This window comes from Rhinopithecus roxellana, chromosome 20 (assembly GCF_007565055.1).
Source record: "Rhinopithecus roxellana isolate Shanxi Qingling chromosome 20, ASM756505v1, whole genome shotgun sequence".
NCBI lineage: Eukaryota > Metazoa > Chordata > Mammalia > Primates > Cercopithecidae > Rhinopithecus > Rhinopithecus roxellana.
The window spans coordinates 63,733,219-63,754,505 of record NC_044568.1 but is presented as its reverse complement, the minus strand read 5'-3'; the positions used below and the strand labels follow the sequence as shown (position 1 = coordinate 63,754,505).

The following is a 21,287-nucleotide window of genomic DNA, read 5'->3' as shown; positions in this document are numbered from 1 at the left end:
TCGTGATCCGCCCGTCTCGGCCTCCCAAAGTGCTGGGATTACAGGCTTGAGCCACCGTGCCCGGCCGCTCCTTTTCTTTAAAAAAGAGAAAAGCTGAGACTGTTTTGTACATTCTATATTTTGTAAATTCAATTTTTTTTTTTGAGACGGAGTCCCATTCTGTTACCCAGGCATTGTGCAGTGGCACAATGTCAGCTCACCACAACCTCCAACTCCCGGGTTTAAGCGATTCTCCTCCTTCACCCACACGAGTAGCTGGGACTACAGGCGCACACCACCATGCACAGCTAATTTTTTTGGTATTTTTAGTAGAGACAGGGGGGTTTCACTATGTTGGGCAGGCTGGTCTCGAACTCCTGACCTTGTGATCTGCCTGCCTCGGCCTCTCAAAGTGCTGGCGTGAGCCACTGTGCCTGGTCTTGTAAATTCTATATTATTTGTAAATTCTTTTTTTTTTTTTTTCTTTTTGAGACAGAGTCTGGCTCTGCCGCCCAGGCTGGAGTGCAGGGGCCGGATCTCAGCTCACTGCAAGCCCCGCCTCCTGGGTTTATGCCATTCTCCGGCCTCAGCCTCCAGAGTAGCTGGGACTACAGGCGCCCGCCTCGTCGCCCGGCTAGTTTTTTGTAGTTTTTAGTAGAGACGGGGTTTCACCGTATTAGCCAGGATGGTCTCGATCTCCTGACCTCGTGATCCGCCCATCTCGGCCTCCCAAAGTGCTGGGATTACAGGCTTGAGCCACCGCGCCCGGCCGTAAATTCTATATTTTGGCTTTTTTTTTCACTGAGTTGGGGTCTCGCTCTATTGCCCGGGTGGGCGCACAGTGGTGTGATCACAGCTCACTACAGACTCAAACTCCTGGGCTCAAGGGATCCTCCTACCTCAGCCTCCTGAGTAGCTGAGACTACAAGTGCACCACCATGACTGGCTAATTAAAAAATTTTTCTCAGCCAGGTGTGGTGGCTCACGCCTATAATCCCAGCACTTTCAGAGGCCGAGATGGTGGACCACGAAGTCAGGAGTTTGAGACCAGCCTGGCCAACATGGTGAAACCCTGTCTCTACTAAAAACACAAAAATTAGCTGGGCATGGTGGTGCTCGCCTGCAATCCCAGCTACTGGGGAGGCTGAGGCAGGAGAGTCACTTGAACCTGGGAGGCGGAGGTTGCAATGAGCCGAGACTGCACTAGTGGACTCCAGCCTGGGCAATAGGGTGAGAATCCATCTCAAAAAAAAAAAAAAAAGTTTGGTTTTTTTGGAGAGATGGGGACTCCCTATGTTGCCCAAGCTGGTCTCGAACTCCTGGGCTCAAGTGATCCTCCTGCCTCAGTCTCCCAAGGTGCTGGGATTATAGGTGTGAGCCACTGACCCAGCCTGTATTTTGACTTTTTTCATTCACCATTATATTATAAGCATTTCCCACAACAAAAACAATGTGCAAGCCGAGACCAGTCTGGACAACATAGCCAAGACCTTGTCTCCACAAAAAAATTATAAAATTAGCTGGGTGTGGTGGCATGCACCTGTGGTCCCAGCTATTGAAGGACGATCACTTGAGCCCAGGAGTTGGAGGCTGCAGTGAGCCATGTTCACATCACTGCACCGTAAACAAGACTTATATTGACAGAATATATTTAACCGTCCTCCACTTGTGGACATTTGTAATTTAATGTCAGCTAGTTTTCATCCTCAGTTTTCCAATGCTTTCCCTAACAGACCTCAGTGGTAGCCTGCTATGGCAGAATCGGACCAAAAGGGTCCCCAGGTGCACATGGGCCCATTCTTTTGCATCCTAGCCCGGCTGCTGAGATGGTGTGGCTCAGAGGCATCTGGGCTATTTCCATGCTCATATCATGTACACAGAACAGAGTAGGGAGGCGTGAGATGAATGAGATTTGAGCTCCAATAGTTGCCAACATAAAATAAGCCGTGAATTACTCTGAGTCACTCTGAAGCAGTAATACACAGCTCAAAGGAGTGGATACAATGAGGGAGAATGAAGTAATGTAGCATCTCCTGCTGCCGCTTCCCTGAGCCACTGGCTTCAAAGGCAACTTTCTTCCCTTGGAAGAAGGGTGAGGAGAGTGTTGACTACTGTGACAGATGGGCCCTCCCCTGTACTTTCCTGCTGTCGAGCGATGAAGACTTTCTCTGATTGTTCCTCTTCCCTTGTTATCCTTGACTTGGAAGTACATGGGTGATAAAATTGGTCAGGAAGGAGGGGTGGTCCTGGGATTACTCTCTTGATCTTAGGCCACTACAAATGTCTATCCCAATATGAGTTGATACAAAAGGATGGATCTAAAAACCAGAGGGACTCTGGGCAAGTCATGACCTCTGAAGTCAATTTCCTTCAACGTAAAGTGAGGTAATAGTCATTCTACTCACCTCACAGGGTTTCAAGATTCATATGAGGCAATATGTCCACCAAAGTGTTATGTAAACTACAAAGCAATGTATACACGAGAAGAACTGTTATTCTTCTCACTGAGGCTGAACTTCTGTAGGAAAAATTTCCCCTAGCCCAAGTCTCCCTGGGTATCATACACATTCATGAGTGTCCTACGGTCCCTCTTCATCCCCTTCTTATGTTCCAGACCAGATGAGTATTGGCCTCACACATGTATTTTTCTCCTGAAGACTGTAAAATGATAAAAACAAGCTTCAAGATAGGCGAGGCTAGATTTCTTTCTTTTGCCATGGGCATGACATCTCTTTTCTCTTTGGGTGACTCACTTTTCAGAAGTGAACAGTGGGCGAACTGAGAAAGGAGTGACCCTGGCAAAGCCATGCAGACAGTCCGATGTACAGGGAGATGGCTCTAGGCTCATGCACAGCCAAGGAATTTTAAAAGTACACTGACCACGTTTTCAAACACACTTATTGCTAGCCTCACAATAAGGACAAGACCAGTGCAATATCTAGGAGAGACTGGACAACCACAGCGAGGAGAGCAGCATGGCCTTTGCTCAAGGATGACATGCAAACTGATGAAGTGTTCCATATTTTAAAATTTTTTTAAAAAAGGAGATTCTGTTGGTCATTACCTTTGCTGCATAACTCCACATTTCAATCCGATCATTGAGGCGCTTTTTACACTCGGGTTGTAACCTCACCCGCTTATCCTCCAGTGCTTCCATGAGACAGGACATTTCTGTGGGAGGAAACGAATAAGAAGAACCTGAAACTGTACAGAATAGAGACATTTCTGTAGAGATGGGGAAAAGGGTACACAACCACCAGAGAATTCAGATCTGTAGGCTCAACAAAGTTAAATACATACTAGGAAACTTGACCCAGGATCCAACAATGGAGAGAAACGATATATAACCTCCAGGGTTGGCGTCCAAAGCCTCTCTTAAAACCTCCTTATTTTTAGAGCCGGGTGTGGTGGCAAACACCTATAATCCCAGATACTCAGGAAGCTGAGGCAGGAGGATTCCTTGAGCCCAGGAGTTTGAGACTACAATATAGTAAGACCTTGTTTCAAAAAATTAAAACGAAAACAGGCTGGGCATAGTGGCTCACGCCTGTAATCCCAGCACTTTGGGAGGCCAAGGTGGGTGGATCATTTGAAGTCAGGAGTCTGAGACCAGCCTGGCTAATATGGCAAAACCTTGTCTCTACTAAAAAAATACAAAAATGAGCCAGGCATAGTGGTGGGTGCCTGTAGTCTCAGCTACTCAGGAGGTTAAGGTGGGAAAATAACTTGTACCCAGGAGGTGGAGGTTGCAGTGAGCCGAGATCATGTCACCACCCTCCAGCCTGGGCGACAGAGTGAGACTCTGTCTCAAAAAAATAAATAAAAATAAAAACAAATAACTTCTATTCATTTTATTGGGCATACGTGGCTCAGAAAGAACTTTCACACCTGCCTTGGTTCCCTCCTCACACAGAACCTGTCTACTGAGTTCACTGTGGCCACCTGGAAGTGTATGAAGCTGTCTTCTAGTTTGGGCACCAGGAAAAAGACCATGATGATGACTTTAACTTCTGCTTCCCTAACAAATGCCTCAACTCTCCCTGTTCATCACATCTTTAGCTCTGGTCATGACGAGGTCAGTTCAGACTTGCAGGCTTATTCCTAAATTCATGATGCCATAAAGGCCTAGTTTTGGCATCACCCAAGTCCCCAGGGAATGTTGCCTATGACTGGGCTACAACTACAGACCACAGTAGCTGCAACTGATGTCTAATAGGGAATCTTTGCTCTTCCCAAGAGAGTTCAGACAGGATCAGAGTGAACACAGACTTACGACGCCCGCGGCCAGGGGTGATGGCTGCACAGTGGTGTTTAATGTCCAGAGCACAAGCAGTATGAAGCACCGGATCAACAAAGATGTCTGCTTTGCTTTCCTTCAGCATGTTTAAAACTTCCTGGAAAGGGAGGGTCATTGCGGACAAAGCTTTTGAAGGGGAAATGCATCAGATCTGTTGTCTGTAAATACTTCATATACAAATAAACAAGGGGGGAAAGTTGAGGGCTAACAACAGAGACCACTTTGGGACAGGTTGCAAGGTGGTGATGATGTACAGAACGCAGATGAGTAACTACCTTTCAGAGATACAAAACTGTGTGTTTAAAAAAAGCAGGGGACTGTAAGTGACTATAAGATCAGATTTGGGTTTTGGCATTCCCGTATGTCATGTCATATCGTTTTAAAGTACCTAAATGTTAATATTTTTATTGGTGTGGTACAATTACTGTGTTACTTTAAGAAATATAAAAACATGAAATCTTAAAATCAGAGTAATATGCTATATTAAAATTCTCAATCAGGACTGGGGTGGTGGCTCATGCCTATAATCCCAGTACTCTGGGAGGCCAAGGTAGGAGTTTGAGACCTGTGTGGGTAATACAGCAAGACACCCATCTCTATAGAAAATTAAAAAAAAAAAAAAAATTAGCTGGGCATAATCGTGTGCCCTGCAGTCCTAGCCACCTGGGAGGTTGAGGTGGCAGGATCACTTGAGCCCAGTTTGAGGTTCAGTGAGCTATGACTGTACCACTGCACTCCATCCTGGGAGACAGAGTGAGACCCTATCTCAAACAAAAACAAAAACAAAAACAAAAAAATTCCAGTTAGATAAAGGCATATTTGTTTAAAAATGTTCTACTTTACCGTTGTCCTCAGAAAAAAAAAAAACAGAATGGACAGGGCATAACATCTACTACAAGAGCAATTCTTATTTGTGTTTATAGATGTCCTGAAGGAGAGAAATATCAACACGATGGAACTGAAATCAACTCTGCAGATTCTCCATTTATACATAATGGAACGTTGGGAGGTAAAGATAGGCCAGAAATGTTTCCATAAATAAAAGTTAGTATGCTCCAGACAAGACTCTAGTTCCTATAAAACAATAGTGAGAGAAATCAAAACCAAAAACCAAAGGCCAAACAATATTCTAAAATCCGCCCCAACGTTACATGGGATCATGTGATGATAAAGGAGGCAAAGGAAAATATACGGATCTACCTTTTGACCACTCCCACCATTCCTCAGAAATGTGGAATCAGGAACATTTTTAACAGATGAAAAATTCACACACAATATTCTCAATGATTCCATAATGACAGCAATGAAACTCTTTTTTAAAAGGTTAATTTTGGCCAGGCGTGGTGGCTCATGCCTGTAATCCCACCAGCACTTTGGTAGGCCAAGGCAGGTGGATCACGAGGTTAGGAGATCGAGACCATCCTGGCTAACATAGTGAAACCCCGCCTCTACTAAAAATACAAAAAAATTAGACGGGGTGGTGGGCACCTCTAGTCCCAACTACTTGGGAGGCTGAGGCAGGAGAATGGCATGAACCCGGGAGGTGGGGCTTGTAGTGAGCCGAGATGGCACCACTACACTCCAGCCTGGGCAACAGAGCGAGACTCTGTCTCAAAAAAAAGAAAAAAGTTACTTTTTAAAAAAAGATCAAGTATATTATTTCATTTTCAATTTTGCAAGATAATGTATGTTTAGTGATCATATTTTGACAAAAAAAAATCTTTTTCTGAGATGGAGTCTCACTCTGTCACCAGGCTGGAGTGAAGTGGTGTGATCTCAGCTCACTGTAACCTCTGCCTCCTGGGTTCAAGTGATTCTGCTGCCTCAGCCTCCTGAGTAGCTGGGACTACAGGAGTGCGCCACCATGCCCAGCTAATTTTTGTATTTTTAGTAAAGATGGGATTTCACCATGTTGGTCAGGATGGTCTTGATCTCTTGACCTCGTGATCCAGCTGCCTTGGCCTCCCAAAGTGCTGGGATCACAGGCATGAGCCACCACGCCTGGCTGACAAATGTTTTTATATAACATTTCTGAAATGAACTAGTTTTAGTTTCACTGATTTCTATGAATGTGGAACATTTACTGATTGATATATTGCTACTGGCATTTAGGTTTGGTGTCACACTCACAGTGTCTTTAAACAACGATCTAGTCATGGGGATGAGACATATTCATGTAATCAGTACACATGAAAAGAATATTCACATTGTAGATAAGCGGTCAAGACCAAATGAAAGTTTGGTAAGAAGGAACAGCAAGAAAAGAGTGCTGGGCAGAAGGTTTAGATTTTTGGTTTTATTACCAAGGTAGGCAGACTACAGCATTAAAAGGAAGAGGAAAAAAAAAAAAAAAGAAAATGAAGTGAGGAAAACAAGGTGACGGTGTTTACCTTTTTACACAGTTCTGTTTTGATCTTGAGCAGGTTGACTTTGAGGCACTCTTCCACCTGACCTGTCTGCTCTTGGGCTGCTGCTTCTTCAGCACATAGACTGGAGATCTGTTCAGGAGACAAAAAAAAAAAAAAACAAAGCCACCCCACTGAGCACAGAAATGAACCGATAGTTTCTTTTTTTTGTTTGTTTTTTGAGACAGAGTCAAGCTCTGCCGCCCAGGCTGGAGTACAGTGGTACAATCTTGGCTCACTGCAACCTCTGCCTCCCAGGTTCAAGTGATTCTCCTGCCTCGGCCTCCTGAGTAGCTGGGACTATAGGCACCTGCCACCATTCTTGGTTGATTTTTCTTTTCTTTTTTTTTTTTTGAGACAGAGTCTTGCTCTTGTTGCCCAGGCCGAAGTACAATGGTACAATCCCGGCTCACAACTTCCGCCTCTCGTGTTCAAGCAAATCTCCTGCCTCTGCTTCCTGAGTGGCTGGAATTACAGGTATGCGCTACCACGCCCAGCTAATTTTGTACTTTTAGTGGAGACAGAGTTTCTCCATGTTGGTCAGGCTAGTCTCAAACTCTTGACTTCAGGTGATCGCCCCGCCTTGGCTTCCCAAAAGGCTGGGATTACAGAGCATGAGCCATCGCACCTGGCCTGATTTTTGTATTTTTAGTAGAGATGGGGTTTCGCCATGTTGGCCAGGCTGGTCTCAAACTCCTGACCTCAGGTGATCCTCCTGCCTTGGCCTCCCAAAGTGCTGGGATTACAGGCGTGAGCCACCACACCCGGCCCTTACTGACAGTTTCAAAAGCAGATGAGTCTAGTGATTCCAATCAGCTCGGGACACCGCAGGATCTGTGCCCCCTCTTCACTGGCCTACTGCTGTTTTACAAGCCAGGGGCAGTAGCACTGCTATCACCAAAACCCTTGGTCTCTAAACATGTCAGTTTGATGATCCTCCCACACCTGTGCCAGGGCTCATCTCAAACAGCTTCCTGGTGGGTTTCATGCCCCTCCTCCTGTATTGGATGCCAGGCTTCATTCTTCACAAGGACTGGCACACAGAGTAGAAAATCAATAAATGTATCTTTACACTGTCAACACTGAGACTTGAGTCAGATCTCAGGACTTGTCAAAAAGAAGGCTGCTACTTGATTCCACAGGAGCAAGGTTATATATAACCAAATAAAATACGAAAAGCAAATGTTTGACATTCACATAGGTTCCGGGTCAAACCAGACTCAAAACTTGAAAGTGTGCACATGTGCGCACCTGTACATACACACATACACAGAAGTTGAGAAACATAGCCCACAGCAAAGACAAAAACATTAACTTTCTTTGGACAGTTTTATGAGTGAGCTTTTTTGTAATGGCTTTTGCTATGAGCTCCTGAAATATGTTGAACAGGGTTCTCTATAAGGCCTTTTCTAGCTAAGAAGTCCAATAATTTCCAAAGATGGGCACTTTCTTAAAGCCATTATAGAACTACTTTTTTTTCTTTTTTTGAGACAGAATCTCACTCTATCACCCAGGCTGGAGTGCAGGGGTGCGATCTTGGCTCACTGCAAGCTCCTCCTCCTGGGTTCATGCCATTCTCCTGCCTCAGCCTCCCGGGTAGCTGGGACTACAGGCGTGTGCCACCACACCCGGCTTTTTTTTTTTTTTAGTAGAGACAGGGTTTCACCATGTTAGCCACGATGGTTTCAATCTCCTGACCTCATGATCCGCCTGCCTCAGCCTCCTGAAGTGTTGGGATTACAGGTGTGAGCCACCGCGCCTGGCCCTTTTTTTTTTTTTTTGAGACAAGAGTCTTGCTCTGTCGCCCAGGCTGGGGTGCAGTGGCACGATCTCAACTCACTGCAACCTCCGTCTCCCGGGTTCAAGCGATTCTCCTGCCTCAGCCTCCTGAGTAGCTGGGATTACAGGTGTGCGCCGCCGCACCTGGCTAATTTTTTGTGTTTTCAGTAGAGACAGGATTTTGCCATGTTAGCCAGGCTGGTCGTGAACTCCTGACCTCAGGGGATCCACCCTCCTTGGCCTCCCAAAGTGCTGGGATTACAGGAGTGAGCCACCGTGCCCAGCTGGAAGTACTTTTATCTTTCTGGCAAGTCTTGGGTTTACCATACAGAATAAGGAGAAGGGAAGAACAAATTTACACAGAGAGCTATAATGAAAGAACACCCTTGTTCAACAGAGAAATATGGAACAACGCTTTAGAGTGTCAGACTGACGCCAAGTTGAATTCAGTGTTATAGAGAACAGGAACGCAGAACATGGAGAGCCTAGAAGATGACCTTTGATTCACCAGATCATTCACAGCTGAAGGGAGAGAAAGTAAACAACTTTTCTCCAATGGAAACTTCTCTGAGCAGCTCTGCGCGTAACCAGTTTTGCACGCAAATCCCACCTCGTCTGAGCAGTGCAGCTGGAGCTGAGGATCCAGGCGGTAGTCCAGGGCCGACTCCTGGATAATGATTCGGATCTGGTCTTCGCAGTCTGAAGACAGGCGCTGCATGTGACAAAGGGAGGATACATGGGCTGATCAGAAAACGAAGCTTTTGCAGGACATGAAAAAAAACAAAAAAACAAAAAGAACAAGAAAAAACAAAATGCCTGCTTTTGATCTGGCCCCTTAGCCCCGCAGGTTCGGGAAGATATGAAAACGGTCTTGGGAAAACAGGAGCAAGCTAGGGATTTCAAAAGAGAAAATTCCCAGAGGCTCCATAAATACACCTTTGTGGAGAGCCCAGGCCCGTTTACCTGGTCAGCATATCTCAGCTTGAGGCAAGAGATGACTTGTCCTTCTAATTCTGAATCATCCTTGGCCTTAGTCAGGATACCATGACAGAATTTAGGAATGTCAGCTTTACAGGCTTTTCTTAGCATGGGGTTTAAGCGGTAATCTACAGCAGAAAGCAGTGAGCGTGTGACAAAACATTCCACCTGATTCACACATTTTAAGATATCCACCTTCCTAAAGGGAGCATATTATATCAAGGATCATGACTACAACCATGGATTTGTCTATTCAATAAACATTTACTGAGCTCTCACTACCCGGTTTTTAATCAGCAATATGACTTAGTTAACGAGTACTTCTGGAGGTCCTCAGGAATCTTTCTACTCTGCAGGGTTTTGTGGGGACTACAATACTCTAAGGAGTCCTCAGAAAAATCAAGGGGACATCAGCAACCTTCCCCATAACAGATATTTTTGAGAAAGAAATACAATATCCAACTCACTGTGACCATTAAGTTATGAGGTCTTCCAACCCAGAGCTGAAATGTCTCTGTTCCAAACCAGATTACCCGTACATTCTCCTGGCACACTCATGAAGTTTTATTGAATTTCTAGATTTTTCTTTCCAAGGAATGCCGGCCCTGATTCCTTCTAAACGTTCTTCAAGGGCAGTTTTCTGGTTCTTGTGGCCTCCTCTCTCCCCTGACTCTCCCTCCTTTTTTCTGGATGCTCCTCAAAGGTGGAAGTCCTCCTGCTAATAGACTCCTCCCTTAAAATCCCCAGGCAACAAAGCCCTGGGAGTTTGACTGGATCACTCTGCGGCCACTGAACTCCAGACGCTCCACGGGGCCGGGAGGGCCAAGCCGAGGTCTTACCTGTGTTCTGGGTGATCTGACGCTTCGTTATCATCTGTTTGCACTTGGGATCCATCAGTTCACTGTTTTTATTTTGCTTCAAGCACTGTAACATGGTTTTAGAATCTGCTTCTGGACAGAACCTCTGCAAAGAAACAGTTTTATACAAACAGCTATCCAAATGTGGCGATTAACTCCATCTGTGACCACTTTTTTTTTTTTTTTTTTTTCTGGAGACAGAGTCTTGCAGTGTTACCCAGGCTGGAGTGCAGTGGCACAATCTCGGCTTACTATAACCTCTGCCTCCCGAGTTCAAGCGATTCTCCTGCCTCAGCCTCCCGAGTCAGCCTCCCGAGCAGCGGGGATGACATGCATGCATCACCACACTCAGGTCATTTTTGTATTTTTTTTTTTTTTTTTAGTAGAGACGAGGTTTCACCATGTTGGCCAGGCTGGTCTTGAACTCCTGATATCAGGTGATCCACCCACCTCAGCCTCCCAAAGTGCTGGGATTACAGGAGTGAGCCATCGCGCCTGGCCACTTTTTTTTTTTTTTAAGGCTAAATCAAGTGAAGCAATGGGAGTGTAGAAGAACAAATAAATCTGTAAGTAACTGTGATCAATTAGTTGTAAGTAGCACTGCACTTGGTCTGTGATCACCCTTAACATTTATCAGAAAGCTGATGAAAGCAGCAGCCTGAAGGCATCACATGGTACCAGAGGAGCAGCTAGGCCTGAATATGCACCCCACCCCAACTTCCCCTTTCTTACTTATTCTCTACTATTTCTCACATTTCTTTCTACTGCCTCACCGGTTCTTACACAGGATTGGTTCCCTATCTAGTGGGTGATGTAAAGTTAGATGGCATCTCAGGAACTTACTTATTGTTTAAGCATGAATGTAACACTGTACCAGGTGGCTGTGCAGCCCTCAAGTGCTATCTACCCAACTCCAGTGGGAAAACCTAGGAATTCTCCACTAACCAATGTGAACAAGGATGTGGGGTAAGGACCCATTTGGTTCATCTTAACTAAAGGGCTACAATCCTACCAAGCAGTAAAGGGCTAGGGTCCTGTACTGTACACTTACTGATGTCCTTTAAGTCAGGGATCAGTTTTGGACTAGTAATAAACTCCATCTCTGTTCTGCTAATCCATGTCTTCAAGTGTCACAGTGTCTGATAAACTCTGGTTGAGACACTTGAGCATCGAGCCTCTCTTCCTAGTTCTGTTTCTAGTTCTCTAAAGTGTGTGATTACAATCTGCTGACATCTTGTTATGGAGACATGGATTGCTCACCGACTTTTAGAAAATTTTCCAAAGCTCTTTCAATCAGAGCCTGACATTTCCATTTCTACATATGACTCAATTTCATCAGGCCAATTAAAAAGACTTACACTGTAACTTTCAAAATTCTCTCTGGAATTTATTTGATAGTGTAAAAAGCAGCATTTTATTGTAAAGGAAAGCTGAAATAAAGGAGCTAGAACCTTTAAGTTTTTTAAAAAAACATTTTCTTCTTTTCTGAGACAGAGTCTTGCTCTGTCACTCAGGCTGGAGTGCAGTGGTGTGATCTGGCTCACTATAGCCTCCGCCTCCTGGGTTCGAGTGATTCTCCTGCCTCAGCCTCCTGAGTAGCTGGGACTACAGGCATGAGCCACCACACCCGGCTAATTTTTGTATTTTTAGTAGAGATGGGGTTTCACCATGTTGGCCAGGCTGGTCTCGAACTCCTGACCTCAGGTGATCCTCCTGCCTCGGCCTCTGAAAGTGCTGGGATTACAGGTGTGAACCACCGTGCCCGGCCAACCTTGAGTTTAGTGTACGTGTGGCGAGATCAAGGAACGGACATCTAGGTACTTAGGTCAGCCCTGCTGCAGGGAACATCTGCTGGAGGAGAGAATGAAGCAAAACAACCCGTAGAACAGAAAAATCTTCTGAAAGTGGCAGATGGATGATCAGGACACTAGATGGTGACTTTCTCAGTATAGCTACCATGAACTGTCCTCAAAACCAATCATTTACTTATTGCACATCCATTTACTTGTGCTTCAGGTCACAGTAAGGTCAGTTATCCCAGTTCTGTGGTTTCCAAACTTGAGCCTGCATCAGAATCCCCTGGGGAGGCTGTTAAGATGGGCTTCGTGCTCTAATCCCAGAGTTTCTGATTCAGCAGATCTGGAGGGGGGCCCAGGAACTCACAGGCTCCCAGGGGGTACTGCTGTTGCTCGTCTAGGGACCACGCTTTGAGAAAGCTGAGCCTGAGGAAGTTGCTGCCATTGTTTGTGCTTTGTTGTTTTGCTGTTCACCCGTGCCTGACCTTTGGTGTCAGCCCCTCACCTTTATCATCTGCTTGCAGACCCTCATGAGGGTGTAGTCTAGCTCTGGGTCCATCATCTCTGTCTCCTGCAGCTTAAATACTTTCTGGTGGCAGCGGGTGCTTAGCTGCTTCTTGTTTTCTTTCAGACATTCAATAATCTATGGCAAAAGAGTTACAGTCAAGTTAAGAGATGTCAGGGACTGCTCATCCATGTGTTCTAATTAAGTATTCAGTTCCAGTGTGCCTCCCATTTCTCTATCCATTTCTCATTCCCAGGCAATAGGAATCAGGATTTCCTCACCAAAGATAAGGATTTATAACCTTACAGGTGACAGCAAATCCAACTAGATAAAAACTCAGGATGACCAGCAGGCTGTGCTGGAGTCTAATGGAAAAGAAACACACCCAGGATTTCTGGTTTCTTCTGCCTTCCAGAGCTGCTCCTTGTCCAGATTCCCTCTGGAGCACACACTAGGCTCTCTGCATTTTCCCGGAGCTAACAGCTCCAACTAGACAGTGGGCACAAACCAGGAGGTTCAATTCAATCCACTATTTACCACCTGAGAAAGACTACTGGATGCTAGATATGAATCAGACCCAATTCTCAGCCTGATAAAATCACAGTTGCACATGGCAAACTTATGTAAACAAGTAACTATGATTAAAAAAAGATGAGCTATCACTCAAAATACAAAAGCATAAAATGTCATGAGATGAATTTTTTTTTTTTTTGAGACGGAGTCCTGCTCTGCCACCCAGGCTGGAGTGCAGTGGCCGGATCTCAGCTCACTGCAAGCTCCGCCTCCCGGGTTTTTTACGCCATTCTCCTGCCTCAGCCTCCTAAGTAGCTGGGACTACAGGCTACAGGGAAGGGTCCTAAGCAGCTGGCATTATTGTTCTTGTCAAATCTGGCCCTCTATTGAAATGTCTGTATTTTTTTTTTTTTTTTTTGAGACGGAGTCTCGCTGTGTCGCCCAGGCTGGAGTGCAGTGGCGCGATCTCGGCTCACTGCAAGCTCCGCCTCCCGGGTTTACGCCATTCTCCTGCCTCAGCCTCCCGAGTAGCTGGGACTACAGGCACCCGCCACCTCGCCCGGCTAGTTTTTTCGTATTTTTTAGTAGAGATGGGGTTTCACCGTGTTAGCCAGGATGGTCTCGATCTCCTGACCTCGTGATCTGCCCGTCTCGGCCTCCCAAAGTGCTGGGATTACAGGCTTGAGCCACCGCGCCCGGCCCATGAGATGAATTTTAAGACAGTGAATTAAGTATATCCTGAAATCTTCCCTTCCCTAAACCTTTACATATCATGAAAAGAAGGAAAGCAGATGGGAAGGTGCAGCAGCTGGGGCTATAGTAGGAAGCCGTAAGACTTCTGGGAAATCCTCAAGGCATGGCCAATAATCACTAACTAGTTGAGGAACACTAATATCATAAGAAAGATGATAAATAAAATGAACTAAGGAGTCAAAAACTGATGGAAAGGGGTAATAGAGCAATCAAAACAGAATTTTAAAATATATTAAAAATCCTCAGAATAACACAGAAGGCAAGAATAAATAAGAATCAAGAACACGTAGTTATGAAAAGAAGCAATGAGAAAGCTAGGAAATTAAAAGCAAAACTTGATTGGTGGTCTCTCTAGAGTAGAATGGACAGAGCCGAAGAATAAATTATATGCTGGGAAAGAGAACTGAGGAATTACCTAAAATGCAGTACAAAGAAATGAAAAGTACCAAAGAAAAAGTTAAAGAGACATGGAAGATGGACTCAGATGCTCCAATTGTCTAACAGGAGTTCCAGAAGGAAGGAAAGGGAAAGCGATATGTGAAAGAGCAATGATTGAGAATGTCCCAGAACTGAAGGAAGACATAGATTATGAGACTGAAAGAGTCAACCGGAAACACACACAAAACAAAAACCATACCTAATCACATCACACTGAAATTACAGACCATTACAGATAAAGAGAAGACTCTAAAACCTATCAGAAATAGATTAACCACAAAGCAACGAGACTTAGACTGACATCAGACTTTGCACCAGCAACAGTATGATACAAGAGGATGATGAAGTAATTATCTCAAAGGATGAAGCCCCATGGCAATGCCCGTAACTAGAAGAGGTAGCTGAGTAGTAAGGAGAATTTTTTTTTTTTTTTTTTTTTTTTTTTTGAGACGGAGTCTCGCTCTGTCGCCCAGGCTGGAGTGCAGTGGCCGGATCTCAGCTCACTGCAAGCTCCGCCTCCCGGGTTTTTTACGCCATTCTCCTGCCTCAGCCTCCCGAGTAGCTGGGACTACAGGCGCCCGCCACCTCGCCCGGCTAGTTTTTTATATTTTTTAGTAGAGACGGGGTTTCACCATGTTAGCCAGGATGGTCTCGATCTCCTGACCTTGTGATCCGCCCGTCTCGGCCTCCCAAAGTGCTGGGATTACAGGCTTGAGCCACTGCGCCCGGCCAGGAGAATATTTTTTTAAAAATCACTTGTTTGTACTTCACTCCTGGCAATTCTGGATAGGGTCCTGTTTCTGTGTATTTAAAAAAAAAGTATCCTAGGCCGGGCGCGGTGGCTCAAGCCTGTAATCCCAGCACTTTGGGAGGCCGAGACGGGCGGATCACGAGGTCAGGAGATCGAGACCATCCTGGCTAACACGGTGAAACCCCGTCTCTACTAAAAAATACAAAAAAACTAGCCGGGCGAGGTGGTGGGCGCCTGTAGTCCCAGCTACTCCGGAGGCTGAGGCAGGAGAATAGCGTGAACCCGGGAGGCGGAGCTTGCAGTGAGCTGAGATCCGGCCACTGCACTCCAGCCTGGGCGACAGAGCGAGACTCTGTCTCAAAAAAAAAAAAAAAAAAAACACAAAAAAAAAAACAAAAAAAAAACCCAAAAAAGTATCCTAGGTGATTCTGATGTGACGTCTAATTAACAACTGCTGAAGGCTGGGCGCGGTGGCTCAAGCCTGTAATCCCAGCACTTTGGGAGGCCGAGACAGGCGGATCACGAGGTCAGGAGATCAAGACCATCCTGGCTAACACGGTGAAACCCCGTCTCTACTAAAAAATACGAAAAACTAGCCGGGCGAGGTGGCGGGCGCCTGTAGTCCCAGCTACTCGGGAGGCTGAGGCAGGAGAATGGCATGAACCCGGGAGGCGGAGCTTCCAGTGAGCTGAGATCCGGCCACTGTACTCCAGCCTGGGCGACAGAGCAAGACTCCGTCTCAAAAAAAAAAAAAAAAAAACAACTGCTGTGCAATGGGAACACAATGAAGAAACAGTTAATTTTGGAGGTGCAGAGCATTGAGAATGCTACAGAGGAGGAGGCATCTGAAGGATCATTAGGAGTTTACCAGGCAGACAAGGTAGGGAAGGATGAGGTAACCTGAAAGAGGGAAGAAAATGAATTAGCGAGGAGTGCAGGTGAAGAACTCAGGGAAATGCAGCCTGATGTAGCTTAAGGAGGGATGATTAGGTTGGAAGGGATGAGATGGGTCCTGTCTCACCAGCAAAAAATTAATGACTAAAATGTTACTTTCTTATGGGCACCAGCTTTTGAGAAAAGATTAAATGTTACCTTCACATTACTTTTACAATTAAAAAAGAAAAGCAAAAAGTTACCTGAGCATTGCCATACTGCACAGTGGAACAGTAGTTTTTGATGTCACTCTTGCAGGCTTCATACAGGTCTGGCTCCAGGCGGATGTCCTCTGTCTACATGAGGGAGCCAGCATGGAAAGGTGAGTTTGATTTAGGCTGGAGATGTCAAATGTTCTATAGACTTATTTGTTGATTGCATCTTGTCTAGTGACTCTGGCTTCTACACAGCAAAGTGGCCTTGCAGCAAGAGAATCAGGCTTTACTTTCAATTCTGTCACCAACTAGCTACATGGCCTTGGACCTTCTTTGCAAAATAGAATGCCAAGTCTACTCTGAAACACCTGATCTAGTCCCTCACAGGACTGCTGAGATGTGAAAATCACTTTGGAAAGTCAAAACCATCAATAAATGTTGAGTTCTACTTTTATTATTACTTTAATGAAAGAGCTAGGCTCAAAGTTAGGGAACCAAATCTTTCAGCTTGAAATAAGTCTGTCTCTTTTTTTTTTGAGACTCTCGCTCTGTCACCCAGGCTGGAGTACAGTGGCACAATCTCGGCTCACTGCAACCTCCATGTCCCAGGTTTAAGAGATTCTCCTGCCTCAGTCTCCCAAGTAGCTGGGATTACAGGTATGTGCCACCATAGCTGGCTAAGTTTTGTATTTTTAGTAGAGATGGGGTTTCGTCATGTTGGCCAGGCTGGTCTTAAACTCCTGACCTCAAGTGATTCGATGACATTGGCCTCCCAAAGTGCTGGGATTACAGGCATGAGCCACCTCACTGGCCTCTTTTAGTACAGGCAGGGGTTCATCACATTGGCCAGGCTGATTTTCAACTGTTGACCTCAAGCGATCCACCTGCCTTGGCCTCCCAAAGTGCTTGGATTACCTGCATGAGCCACCGCGTCCAGCCCCTGAGGACATTACTGATCCAGTTATTGGATCACATGCTTAGTTACAGCCTGTCTTACAGCTGGACTTCCAGTTATATGTGGGAAGAAAAGTTTTATCATTCAAAATCAAAAGAATGACACAGGAAGCTAATGGTCGTATGGTAAAACTTTTGCACAGGAATTCAAGTCTTAACCATCACAGTAGTGGATAAAATGCCTCCCCTTTGCCCTAGCCTCTCCCCAGCTTTCCAAGCCCTGACCCACTGTGGTTTCTGGGAGCAGAGGCTGGGAGGCATTACCATCTCCAGCTCCTCCACGCGGAGCTGCCTGCGGCACTTCAGGGACACCCTGTGCTCCTTGGCTTCCTGCAGAGTGTCGTTGCGCACGGTCGTGCTCAGGCAGATCACCACGTCCACCCTGCAGGTGAAAAGAGAAGCTTGACGCTGGCTGGAGCCTCACGAGAGCAGATGGCCTGAGAGCCAGGCTGCGGGGGGTGGGGGGGGTCATACCATTAAAAATGCAAGATGTCCTTCTGGGGAATGTCTTTCCTGTAAGGCTTACGGTTTTTTTTTTTTTTTCCAGGGTGCTAAAAGCTGCAATTTGACTTGGGGTGTCATGAAAGGCAGGCAGCAGCGTGAAGACGGACTACATTCCTGACGGAAGGGGAAGCCAGACAGGGCACATGTGTGCAAGGACAGTTCAACATGTGTGTTAAAAACATGTGACCACAGACGAATGCTGCTCTTAACTCTAGGACTGTACCTTTGATCTACTGTGAAACTCACTCCTGAAAGGTAGAGAAACCTGAGCAAACTGGGAATTTAGTTTATATGAAGGCAAGTGTTCTAGAAATGTCCCTTTCAAAGAGCAACATGGAAGAATTTGGGCAACCACGTGAAAAAGCGTATCAGTTTCCTCATTAAGACTTAATTCTTAAATGATTAAAGATTCTATTTTTTCACTAAATATCTAACCCAATACAAAAACTGCTCCACCTTAGACGAGATGACATAACGGGATGATGCAGGGAAGAAGTCAGTTCGCCTCTTTCACTTACACTGCACCCTGCTTCTCTAAGTACACAATCCAGCCCTACTTCATCAGTTAGATGGCTTAACTGGAAAAATTAAAAATTAAAAATGCTCCTTTAGCCAATGGGACCTCCAGGTGAGAACTACCATCGCCAGATGCTCTGTGCAGACAGTCCGAGTGTTTGTCATGCTATCAAAGGAGAGATGCAGGAGGCCTCCAGGGCTGACCCCACCAGGCAGCAGCAGGGCTGCCTGACATCTCGCATACTCATCCTGGAGCTAAGAGGGACTTTGGGAAGGTGGAATGAAACAATTACAAGCTACATACTTCTTTTTTATGTTTGGGCAAAGCTTCAACACGTCCTCCTTGCAGGCCATTTTAAACTTGTAAGAAAACCGAAAATCCTTCATCTGCACCTGAAAGATGAAGAGAAAGAAAGTCAGAAGTTTGGTGGTAACTTGTGGTCAGTAGTGGTAGGGGGCACTTTTTCATACAGCTCTCACAAGACCCTGCATGGCTTGCCCCACACCTGAGACATCACGACCTGCTCATCTCTTCAGTACTCCAACAGGCCTGCCTGCCTCCCTCCCTCCCTCCCTCCTTCCTTCCTTCCATCTATCCTAAATAAAAACAGAGCCTCTCTCTTGTCATCTAGGGTGGAGTGCAGTCATGCGATCTCAGCTCACTGCAACCTCTGCTTCCCGGGTTCAAGCGATTCTCCTGCCTCAGCCTCCTGAGTAACTGGGATTACAGGCACCCACCATCATGCCCGGCTAATTTTGTATTTTTTGTAGAGACAGGGTTTCACCATGTTGGCCAGGCTGGTCTCGAGTTCCTGACCTCAGGTGATCAGCCTGCCTCAGCCTCCCAAAGTGCTGAAATTACAGGCATGAGCCAACCACGCCTGGCTGGAAAAAATGATTTTTTTGTTGTTACTGTTGGGATGGAAGCTTGCTCTGTTGCCCAGGTTGGACTGCAGTGATCTCAGCTCATTACAACCTCCGCCTCCCAGGTTCAAGCAATTCTCCTGCCTCAGCCTTTCAAACAGCTGGGATTACAGGTGCGTGCCACCATGCCTGGCTAATTTTCAGTAGAGATGGAGTTTCACCATGTTGCCCAGATTGGTCTCGAACTCCTGGCCTCAGTGATCCACCCACCTCAGCCTCCCAAAGTGCTGGGATTACAGGCATGAGCCACCGTGCCTGGCTGGAAAACAATTTTTAACAGAAAAATTTTTATCAGAGGTGCTCTGATGTTCCAAAAAAGGAAGGGATTCAGTCACCATCCAGGCAGCTATGATGGGAAATCGGCAGCCAGGTGTCACTGACCAGCTGGAAGTGGGTGACTCCGATGGCACACTTCTCATTCATGTCCTTCTGGTGTTTGTTCTGTATCAGACACTCCATTAGGTCCCCAGAGTCTATCTGGTTATCTGCCACATCCTGGGAAAGACAGGAAAGACATGCATTTACACTTCATTGGTAACAATTAATGAACAAAACTTGTAGCCCAGTCTGAAACAAATGCAAGCAGGGTTGATTCTAGAAGCCCTCACAAAAAAAAGACACACCATAAATCGTAATCAAAATAAGTGTGAGGAATCACAACAGTATACATTCGGTGGCATAAAACTGACACAGCACTGTGTTCCGAATGAGACAAGAATATATGCTTTTTTTTCACTTTCCCAAAAGCAGCTGGCTTTTGGGATAATATCTAACATAGCCTCCCAACTGTCAGATCCTAAAGGTTCCTGGGTATGTTTCACTCCCACAATTTAAGTATTCAGTAAATAAATATGAAATAATCAGAATTCACTCAATATGGAGGTACTAGGAGACAGTTGGAAGGAGGAGCCACTATTACTGCTAACAATTCCTGGGCTGCTGCTAACAATTCTTAGGCTGACGTACTGGAATCAACTCTGCCACACTAATGGGGGCTTCCGTGTTCCATCTCTTCTTAAAAAGGGCAACTCAGTAACTGCTGCTAGCCACAAACCTACTTTTACCCACAAAAGTTAATCAAACACAGGTTCCAGGATGGTGGCACCTCTCTCTTGATCTTGTTTACTTTTTCTTTTTTCTTTCAGACAGGGTCTCACTCTGTTGCCCAGACTGGAGTGCAGTGGCACAATCACGGCTCACTGTAGCCTTGACCTCCTGAGCTCAAGTGATCCTTCCACCTCTGCTCCCTGGGTAACTGGAACTACAGGTGTGCACCACCATGCCCAGTTAATTTTTTCTACTTTTTGTAGAGACAGAGTTTTGCCAAGTTGCCCAGGCCGGTCTTGAAATCCTGGGCTCAAGTGATCTTCCCTCCTTGGCTTCAAAGTGCTGGGATTACAGGTATTGGCCACCACACCTGGCCTGTTTATATTTTTAATTTTAACTTGTCAAAGCTGGCTAACACTCAAGAGTAATACATGCTGAAGACAGAGATGAGTCCGAGATACTCAGGGCAGAGTCCCTGTGAATTTCTTTCTGTTTTTAACCCTTGCCCCTCCAGACATCACTTACGTGGCAAAAGTTCTGAATTATGGGCTCACAGGCTCTCATCAGCAAAGCTTCTATTTGAATATCCTGTAGAAGATTAAATATATTAATGCTTCTGCTTTAGAAAGACCTGGGGTGGAGGAGGAGCAGTTTCTCTTTCTGAATCAGTAATATCTGATGGGCAAATAATCTAATATATACTTTTGGAAACGATTCTAGTATTTGAAGTAGATAGCCCCAGAATAAATATAGAACTCCTCCTCTGTTATACTTTGAAAGGCAAATTTTTAGAGGCATATTCCCTTTCGGCCTGAACAAATGAGAAGGCAGAATTAAGAAAAGTGAGGTAAAAACCCATGTGGCAATAACATTAGAGTATGCAAAGCCTTTGGAGATTTTCCCAAAATGCTAAGCAGTTCAAAATGAAAACGGGGTAACTGATATCCATCTTCAGTTTATAAGCTCATAAGCCAGAGCACTGCCCTCAAAGCAGATGCCAAACCACTGTTTCTGGGGAACACATACTAATAATGCCTTTCAACAGAGAAACCCGTGCAACACTAGCTCCTGAAAAAACACCTTCCTTTAAAGAGCTATACACTCAGACTGCTCTCATAAGTCTATGATGACAATAAGAATGTGAGAGGAGATGACAAAATGAGAGAAGGCAATGAACTTCTGAAAACTAGAAAGCAAAAAAGA

At 45.5% G+C, this 21,287-nt stretch overlaps 1 protein-coding gene across 2 annotated transcripts in view; it reads right to left on the bottom strand.

Moving 5' to 3' along the window:
- Nucleotides 1-21,287, bottom strand: part of GLG1 (golgi glycoprotein 1) — a 161,991-nt gene that overhangs the window by 6,877 nt on the left and 133,827 nt on the right. For both annotated transcript variants that reach the window (XR_004055478.1, XM_030925396.1), the window contains exons 14-25: nt 20,610-20,672; nt 19,419-19,532; nt 18,418-18,506; nt 17,358-17,475; nt 16,188-16,280; nt 12,597-12,734; nt 10,278-10,401; nt 9,424-9,566; nt 9,071-9,172; nt 6,667-6,774; nt 4,253-4,373; nt 3,044-3,150 (exon numbers count right to left, since the gene is read on the bottom strand). Coding sequence is in view for 1 of the 2 variants with exons in the window: in XM_030925396.1 (XP_030781256.1) it covers nt 3,044-3,150; nt 4,253-4,373; nt 6,667-6,774; nt 9,071-9,172; nt 9,424-9,566; nt 10,278-10,401; nt 12,597-12,734; nt 16,188-16,280; nt 17,358-17,475; nt 18,418-18,506; nt 19,419-19,532; nt 20,610-20,672 (1,320 nt within the window). In the remaining variant the exon portion in view is untranslated. The remainder of the gene's footprint in view (nt 1-3,043; nt 3,151-4,252; nt 4,374-6,666; nt 6,775-9,070; nt 9,173-9,423; nt 9,567-10,277; nt 10,402-12,596; nt 12,735-16,187; nt 16,281-17,357; nt 17,476-18,417; nt 18,507-19,418; nt 19,533-20,609; nt 20,673-21,287) is intronic.